The 8,346-nt window shown below is 55.0% G+C and overlaps 2 protein-coding genes across 6 annotated transcripts; one reads left to right on the top strand and one right to left on the bottom strand.

The window, feature by feature from the left end:
* The first annotated feature begins 377 nt into the window (after nt 1-377).
* MAP11 (microtubule associated protein 11) lies at nt 378-4,787 on the top strand. Its single transcript, XM_029947581.1, has 11 exons — nt 378-1,007; nt 1,207-1,302; nt 1,409-1,538; nt 1,711-1,797; nt 1,961-2,081; nt 2,186-2,333; nt 2,467-2,549; nt 2,636-2,799; nt 3,304-3,458; nt 3,691-3,884; nt 3,997-4,787. Exons 1-11 carry the CDS (start codon nt 597-599, stop codon nt 4,148-4,150), a joined length of 1,743 nt encoding a protein of 580 aa, XP_029803441.1. The 5' UTR covers nt 378-596; the 3' UTR covers nt 4,151-4,787.
* Nucleotides 4,788-5,024: 237 nt separating this feature from the next.
* Nucleotides 5,025-8,156, bottom strand: LAMTOR4 (late endosomal/lysosomal adaptor, MAPK and MTOR activator 4). Of its 5 annotated transcripts, none has more exons than XM_029947586.1 (4): nt 8,041-8,153; nt 7,474-7,554; nt 5,734-5,851; nt 5,025-5,370 (listed from the first exon to the last, which is right to left on the bottom strand). In XM_029947586.1, exons 1-4 carry the CDS (start codon nt 8,041-8,043, stop codon nt 5,273-5,275), a joined length of 300 nt encoding a protein of 99 aa, XP_029803446.1. In that variant the 5' UTR covers nt 8,044-8,153; the 3' UTR covers nt 5,025-5,272. The 5 variants fall into 5 exon arrangements, with proteins under 5 accessions (XP_029803446.1, XP_029803443.1, XP_029803444.1 ...); XM_029947583.1 differs by lacking the exon at nt 8,041-8,153 and adding an exon at nt 7,925-8,033; XM_029947584.1 differs by lacking the exon at nt 8,041-8,153 and adding an exon at nt 7,925-8,033 and having other exon boundaries at nt 5,025-5,387.
* Between the last annotated feature and the right edge of the window lie 190 nt (nt 8,157-8,346).

The following is an 8,346-nucleotide window of genomic DNA, read 5'->3' on the forward strand; positions in this document are numbered from 1 at the left end:
GAGCAAATCATGGAGTAAGCCAGAAATAACCTTGAACGTGTGGGTTGGAATAATAAGTCTATTTCTCTATGAATTATTTGGTTCCAGACTATGCTCATTTCACTGTGAAATGTTTGTGAATGAATAAATAATTTGAACCTTTAACTTGCATTATGTAGGGTGGAAAGGGGAGGGGATGGTCCATCTTCCTGGGAGAAGCGGAGTTGCAGGGGGTTCTTTTAACATTTGTTCTCTAGGAAACCTGTCTTTTCTCCTCTAATGCCTTCTTACTGCAGCCGAACACACCAGCCGAACCCCGCCTCTCCCCGCAGCGGTCCGGTCACCCACAAATTCCGGGGCCTCGGAGGCCACGCCCCTTCCTTTCCGCTTCCGGTTTCTCGCCAGTCAATCGGCCCAGCAGCCCGGTTCCGGCCCTGCGGGGTCTCGGTTCCGGGTCCGTTGCCCCGGTACCCGGCCCCGGCCGGTCTCCCGGGCCGGCCCGGCCGCGCGCAGCACCCGTCGGGTGTCGGGACTCCCCGGCCCCACCCCAGCGGCCCCCTCGCCCTCCGCCAGCCCCGGCCCACCTCGCCCCCGGCCCGCGCCGTCCTCGCCGCCCCATGGAGTCCCAGTGTGACTACTCCATGTACTTCCCGGCCGTGCCGCTGCCGCCGCGCGCGGAGCTGGCGGGGGACCCGGGCAGGTACCGGGCGCTGCCCCGGCGCAACCATCTCTACCTGGGGGAAACTGTCCGCTTCCTGCTGGTGCTGCGCTGCCGGGGAGGCGCGGGATCCGGCGCCGGGGGCGGCGCAGGCTTGGGCTCCCGAGGGGCCTGGGCAGAACTGGCAACGGCCCTGGCCGCCCTGGCCTCGGTCAGCGCCGGAGGCGGGGCGCCCGGAGGTGGTGGCTCTGGAGACCTGGATCCCGAACCCCCAGGAGGCGGGGATCCTGGCGGTGGGCCGTTGTTTCGAGGCTGCAGCCCCCTCCTCACCCACGGCCCGGGCCCTGCTACCTCAGGGGGAGCGACCACGGTGAGGAGCTTGGGGTGACACGGCACAGGGCGGAGGGGCAGTTTGCTGGGCTCCAGAGACTGGAGGGGGATGGACGCTGGGGGCCTGAAGGAGGCAGATGAAGGAAGCCAGGAAGAACCGCGTACAGCACATCTTCAAAGGGGACGCTGCAGGCTGCCTCTTTGACTCTCCCGCCCTCTTACCCTTTCACAAACCCCAGCTGCCTGTGGAGGAACCAATTGTGTCCACAGATGAGGTCATCTTCCCACTCACCGTTTCACTGGATAGACTGCCCCCAGGGACACCTAAGGCCAAGGTAAGATTGGCAAGGGGTGGAACTGTTGTCCTAATCCAGACTCCCTTTATAAGGCAGGGCTGGCCGGCTCTCCTCTTGACTGTGGCCCCATGTCCCTTGTGCTCAGATTGTAGTGACAGTGTGGAAACGGGAGGTTGAAGCACCAGAGGTCAGAGATCAAGGCTACTTGCGCTTGCTGCAGACCCGATCTCCTGGGGAGACCTTCCGGGGAGAGCAGAGCGCTTTCAAGGCCCAAGGTGGGGAGAATGCAGAGGGGAAATGAAATGCTCGAGTCTGGAATTTAGGGGATAGAGTGGAGGGGTGATACTGGCAAGAGCCGGACAGGGGAGCAGAGGAAGATTAGAACTGTGTGTTGGAGATGAGGTCTGTGCCCAGCTCATCAGTTCTTGCCTTGGCCCTCTCCTGCAGTGAGCACCCTGCTGACTCTGCTGCCCCCTCCGGTTCTGAAATGCCGCCAGTTCACTGTGGCTGGAAAACACTTGACCGTGCTCAAGGGTGAGCAGATCTGTGGCTAGGGTCTTAGGTAGCAGCTGGGGCACTGACTGGGTGACAGTTACTCTGGACACACTGGGGGTAATTGGTCCATTTGGGAGGGGTCAAGTTGGGGTTTGAGGTGTCGGGGCACTCTGAGCTGAGCTGACCTGGTTACCTCCAACAGTGCTGAACAGCTCCTCCCAGGAGGAAATTTCCATCTGGGACATCCGGATTCTCCCAAACTTCAATGCTAGTTATCTACCTGTCATGCCCGATGGCTCTGTGCTGCTGGTGGACAATGTCTGGTGAGACCTCGAGGAAGGGCAGGGATGCAAAGTGGGGATAGGGGCAGGGACAAGAGCTCTGGCATGGAAAGATCAAGCTATGTCACTCTTTTCTTCTCAACTAGTCACCAATCTGGGGAAGTCTCCATGGGCTCCTTCTGCCGGCTCCCTGGTACCTCTGGCTGCTTCCCCTGCCCTCTTAGTGCCCTGGAGGAACACAACTTCCTGTTTCAGCTGAGAGGGGGTGAGCAACCCCCTCAAGGGGCCAAGGAGGTGAGTATAGGGAACTGGTATGGTCAGGGAAAAGGTGAAGAAAAACTGTGGGAGGGAAAGGTGCAGGGGTGTGTGACAAAAGATGAGAGAGGAACCTCAGATACACACACGTTTCCTCTTGTCTCTCCCTCAGGGCCTAGAAGTTCCCCTGATTGCTGTGGTCCAGTGGTCCACTCCAAAGCTGCCCTTCACCCAGAGCATATATACCCACTACCGGTGAGTTTGTGGGACTCCCCGCTGGGCACCATCCTATTCACCTTTGTTTGGCAACACACACCCTTCTTTCCTCTCACTGCTTCTAGCCTGCCCAGCATCCGCCTGGACCGCCCATGCTTTGTGATGACTGCTTCTTGTGAGTCCCCCGTTCGGACTTACGAGCGGTTCACTGTCACCTACACACTGCTCAACAATCTCCAAGATTTCCTTGCTGTGAGGCTTGTGTGGACCCCAGAGCATGCACAGGCTGGTAGGTGGGCTGGCAGGCTCCGGGACCTTGTCCCAAAGGAGGGGAAAGGAAGTCATGGGGGCTGGGGGCTTGTGGCAGGCTCCTTTGGCTCTATACGTGGGTGGTCTCCACAGTGTCACAGATGGAGAGATTAGAGAGGCAATGGGGCAGTGATTTTAAGGACACTGAATCTGGATCTGGGTTCCCTGGTATGTTTGATTTCCATCTCTCTCATTTACTAGCTGTGGACCTTAGGTAGGTTACTTAATCTGAGCCTCACTTAGATTCCTTTTCTCTGAAACAATGGAATTAATATTTCTTGGGGTTGTTGACAGTGACCTAATAGTTTAGTATAAGTGAAGCGGTCAGAATAGACTTCAGCACACAACAAGAATTAGCTATTGTTATTCATCAAGTTGAGCAAAAGAGAACATGTAAAGACTGCTCACGAAAGTCCTTTGTGAACCGAGGAGTGCTGTACAGATGTGTTTACTGGTGGCTGTTCTGCCTTCCCGCCCCCCCCAGGAAAGCAGCTGTGTGAGGAGGAGCGCCGGGCCATGCAAGCAGCCCTGGACTCCATTGTCTGCCACACACCCCTCAACAATCTAGGCTTTTCCAAGAAGGGCAGTGCGCTCACCTTCAGTGTGGCCTTCCAGGCTCTGAGGACAGGCCTCTTTGAGGTGGGCTGGGGAGGGCCTGGGCTGCATAATGGGTTACGGGAATGTCGGGTGGGAGGAGTCCAGGCTACCAGCCTCTGTGGAGGAAACACCATGGCTGACATTGAACAGCCCGGCAGAGGGAAGGTGGAACTTCTATCCAGCGTTGGCCGGGCAAGTGGGGAACTTGATTTGAAAGGAGGGTCAGGGCCCAGAGGCTGAACTGGAATGCCTGACCTGTGTCTCCTCACTCCAGCTGAGCCAACACATGAAACTGAAGCTGCAGTTCACCGCCAGCGTGTCCCACCCACCGCCCGAGGCCCGGCCCCTGTCTCGAAAGAGCAGCCCCAGCAGCCCTGCTGTCCGGGACCTGGTGGAGAGACACCAGGCTAGCCTAGGCCGCTCTCAGTCCTTTTCTCACCAACAGCCCTCCCGCAGCCACCTCATGAGGTATGGAAGTACGGGAGGGGGGCCACCGGACTCCGGAGAGGCCAGAGACGGAAGGGGAACAGGAAGGGGTCCTGGGGCCCAACCAGAGCCCATAGCCTCTGCCTTCCCCCAGGTCGGGCAGCGTGATGGAGCGCAGGGCCATCACGCCTCCTGTGGCCTCTCCTGTGGGCCGCCCCCTCTACCTGCCCCCGGACAAGGCTGTGCTTTCTCTGGACAAGATTGCCAAGCGCGAGTGCAAGGTCCTGGTGGTGGAGCCTGTCAAGTAGCACCCTGCCGGCTCTCCTCCCTCTTACACTCCCAGAAACCGAAAGCCCCCCTGACGGGGCCCTTGCTCCAGACTGTGCCTCCCCTGGGATGCCTCCCACCATGGATGAGGAGGCCCAAGAGGGCCACCTGTCTGTGTCTGCTGATGAGGGACAGGGAAGAAGCTGTGAAATGGGCGGGTATGGCTGCAGCACTAAGCCTACAGTATTTCCTTGGCTCCCTGGGGGGGCTGGTCCCACCCCAAGGCCAGGGGCAAGGGCTCCGAGAGCTCCCTTGCCCCCCTCCCGCCCAGTACCCTGGTTCTAAGTTTACAAAGTGTATTCCTTGTTCCTATTAAGTTGTCTTTCCTGACTCTGACACCCTCCCACCCACCCGCAGGGCTGAGATTAGAGGGTGGTGATGGTAAAGGGACCCTGACAATGGCCCTCCTGTCTCAGGGGTGAGGGGGTATAGGCAGGTGGCCTCCTCCTACACCTCATGTTTACGTTTGTGGCCTGAAGCACTTTAAGTTGTGTGGGGGTTTTTCTTTCTTGTTTCTTCCTTTTTTTTTTTAAATCTCTCTGTTCCTGTAACTTATTCTCCAACTACTGCTTCCAACTGAAATAAGACTATTAAATGCCTGTTCAGGAGGGAGAAGAATGACTTGTGTTTGTGTGTTGGTGGCAGGAGCAGAGATCCCAGGGGTTCAGGATGGTCCCCTTCAGCAGGCACACCAGATAGCTCCCTTCAGTTCCTTTCCTATCATATTATTCTCTGATTGCCAGTTTTGTATGCCCAGGTGCCCTGCCTACCCCTCTGCGCCGACACACATGACTGTCTAGAAGACGGAAGACAGACTCAGGGTATAACCCCCCTCACCCACATCGTACACACATGCCTGGGCGCATCAGACTCATGTTTATTAGGAGGGAGGAAGGGAAGAGGGCGATCCCCTTGCCCTTACTCTCCTTGACACAGTGCAAAGTCCCCAGGCCTCTGCCCTTCCAGGTAAGGGTGGGGAAGTGGGGGAGCAGAAAGCCTTAGTGCTAGCAGCAAGCCAAGAAAGAGGTGGAGGAGGTTTGCGTCTTCCTCATCACAGAGGCTCATGGACCTAATCCACCTCTGCCCCTTGCCCTCTGGCAGGCTCAGACGTCAACAGGCTCCCGGCCTCGGTTCTGCCTCTTCACCACAAATACCCTCTGTCCTGACACGGTCACCAGCAGCGTGTGTTCTCCAAAGACCACTGGAGAGAAGACACACCTTCCCCCGCCCGGGAGAGGGAAGGGAGCGCAGAGTTAGTGGGGTACAGTGGCCTCTACAGGGTCACGCAAACTGATGGGATCAAAAGCCAAAAGCATGTGATTGTTCAAGGCTCAGAGATTTGAAGATAGTAGGGCTCCATTAAATCCCCTTCCTTCTCTTGGTTTCTCCTGATTGCAGGGGTGAATCTCCAATGGAAGAAAAAAAGTGGCCAGAACCAGGGAATCTCAGGGAGAGATGGTGAGAGGTTGGCAGGACACAGATTTTTTTTCCCCTGAGAAGAAAAGTTTTTGGGAGCAACCCCCACCCCCTCCCATCACCATCAGGGGCAGGGGCTGAGGCTCACCCGATAGGCGCTTGAAGGGTATGTTCGTGCTGTGGTGTAACCGGAAGCCACAAGCTGTGCTGACCAGCTCAGAGATAGCACTGGCTGCCTGCTCGTCATTCTCTAGATCCCCAGATGACTGCACACAGATGGAGGAGAAAGGAGGGCAGAAATTAGGGAACAGAACTGGGAAAGAATTCTGGGAACAGTCACTTTGGCTCTAGCATTTGTAACCTTCCCTCTCAACTTTCCAGTACTCCTAAGGTCACCTCCATATGTGGAAAAAAACAAACCTGAAACTTTCCTCTGATATTGCTGCCCCTCTAGATGCCATCCTATTTCTTATTCTTACAACACGGACCTTCCCCCCGTGAACAGCGACTCATTCATTTCTTTACTGACCATTTTTTCCTAATCCCTGAAACCTGATTTCTGCCTGTGTCCCCACTTATTGATAAAACCACATTCTCAAAAATCTGTGCCCGCCCACTACTGACTGGTTCAAGGCTCTGTATTTTCCTCAAGTCTTTCCACTGGTTGCCCTATCTGTAGAATCTGAAACATGAACATCCTCTTTGTCCTTGAAACCTGCCCTACTACCTAGCCCTTGGGTAATGATGTGACAGTGGCCCAGGCTTCCTCTTTTCTGCTGTCTCAACTTCCTCTCCTAAGCTCCTCAACATGGGCCTCCCAGTGAGGTTAAGTTCAGTCCCCTTTGCTCCCTTGGACAGTCAGTACCTCAGTGTCCTCATCTGTAAATTGGGACAAGTTCCTTTTTATGGGCTTGTGGCGAGGATTATGTTGAAATATCAGTGGTGACATGCTTAGAACAGCTCCTAGCAGTATGTATAAATGCTCTTATTCTTTTTCAAACTCCATGTCTATAGTCAAGTCATCAAAATTCCCCTTAGCCCATCCCCTCCCCAATCAACTTTTTCTTAATTTCCTGTCACGGTGCCATCATTTAGGCTTGGGTTCAAAGTCTTAATAGACAGAAATGTATCTCTATTACCTGTCTCTAGACATTGCCAAAATCTAATAATGATTCTTCCTTTAAAATTTCTTCTTTCCTTGCTCCTCACTGCAACTAGACCCGCTCAGACCTAGATTTTCGAAGCAGCCTCCACCAGTTCTGAATCACACCCTTTCCGGTCTATCTTGACACCTAATAGAACAATCTTGCTCAACTATTTCATCAGCTCATGTTTCTGTTCAAAACTCATATCACCCTTGATTAACATAAATGTGTTAATCCAGCCTTGAAAGTCCTCCACAGTCAGATCTTTCCTTCCTATAGTCTCTTCTCCCAAACCTTTCCAAATCTCTTCAACACATACCTACCCTCCTACCCTGAGTACTCTCCTTTTCTGCCTGTTCACAACCATCCATCCTTTAAGTCTCACCTCCAAGAAAATCTCCTTGTCATAATGTAAGTTATAACAGCTTTTAACCTTAGCCTTGTCTCTCCAGCTAGATTAAAAACTTCTGACAGCTAATATTATATTGTGCTATAGAACAAAATACAAAGACTCTTGAATAAATATCAAATAAAAACAGTAATAACGTGGGTAATAACAGTTATCAACAAACCTAGAAATAGTTGTCTGACTTTGGAAAAAATAGTAAACTTCTTCTATCTCAGAAGTTCCCTGACTGATATCTAAGAGTGAGAGTGGAGACAAATAGGCTAAACTGGCAGATGTTAAAAGGGATCACCGGGCCCTGTGTCCTCGGGGGACCCCTCCCATGCCCAGAACGCACCGCCAGCACTGCGCCTTCACTCAGAACCAGGTAGCCGAGCTGGTCTGGGATTCGCTCCAGCCCCTGGGTCAGTGCAGAAGTCTAGTGGGTAAAGTTGCAATTAGAAGCATGCCAAGGATGACCCTCGATGCCATTCATTTGCAAACCCAAGTCTCTCAGGACAGGGCCCCCCATACCTTTCTTTGCCCAGCCAGGGCCCTTCCAGACCCCATCCCCCCTACAGAGCCTTCAATACTGATCTTCCTGAGGTTCCACCTTCCCCACTCTGACCCTAGGCTCCCTTGGCTTCCGCAGCCTCATTGGCCCTTCCCCCAACCCCTCCCCGTCTCAATTCCCCTGGTGGCCCACCCCTCCCCCGCAGACTACTCGCCAGCGTCCGTACACCCTCCCACAGATCCCTCCTCAGCCCTCCCATCCCGCCTCCCCTCCCATCTCCAATCTCTCTACGTCCCGGGGTGGACTGGAGGTAAGAGCTGAGTGCAGGCCCAAAAAGGGGCAACCAAAGAGATTGGGGAACAGGGACGCGGAACCCCTGGCGCGTACTCCCGCGCATGCGTCCTCACTCACCATCGCAGCTTTAGGTGCTGGGGGCGCTCCCTTTCAGGTAGCTTCCGGCTCCAGACGCAGGTCACGTGCCTCCGCTAGGCGGTCCCCTGCAGCCTTGCGCCTCCGGACTTTAGCCCCGCCCTCAAAGCGCAGATTGGAACAGGACTACGTCATCAGCCTTAAACTGCCAGTGAGGAGTGCCGCTTCCCGGAGACGCAGAGCTCGAGGCGAGGGGGCGTGTCGTTGGAGGGGCAGGATTAGGTGCTGGAGGGGCGGGGCCTGAGGGGGGAGGGCGGGGCCTGAGGGGGGAGGGCGGGCTGAGGGTGT

This window comes from Suricata suricatta, chromosome 8 (assembly GCF_006229205.1).
Source record: "Suricata suricatta isolate VVHF042 chromosome 8, meerkat_22Aug2017_6uvM2_HiC, whole genome shotgun sequence".
Taxonomy (NCBI): Eukaryota; Metazoa; Chordata; class Mammalia; order Carnivora; family Herpestidae; genus Suricata; species Suricata suricatta.

Coding starts and splice junctions, on each gene's coding strand:
- LAMTOR4 (XM_029947583.1), bottom strand. CDS start 8,026: ATGCGCGGGAGTACGCGCCAGGGGTTCCGCGTCCCTGTTCCCCAATCT. Junction 7,555..7,924: donor CTTACCTCCAGTCCACCCCG/GGACGTAGAGAG, acceptor TTTACCCACTAG/ACTTCTGCACTGACCCAGGG. Junction 5,371..5,733: donor ACCCTTCAAGCGCCTATCGG/GTGAGCCTCAGC, acceptor TCTTCTCTCCAG/TGGTCTTTGGAGAACACACG.
- MAP11 (XM_029947581.1), top strand. CDS start 597: ATGGAGTCCCAGTGTGACTACTCCATGTACTTCCCGGCCGTGCCGCTG. Junction 1,539..1,710: donor GAGCGCTTTCAAGGCCCAAG/GTGGGGAGAATG, acceptor CCTCTCCTGCAG/TGAGCACCCTGCTGACTCTG. Junction 3,459..3,690: donor TGAGGACAGGCCTCTTTGAG/GTGGGCTGGGGA, acceptor TCCTCACTCCAG/CTGAGCCAACACATGAAACT.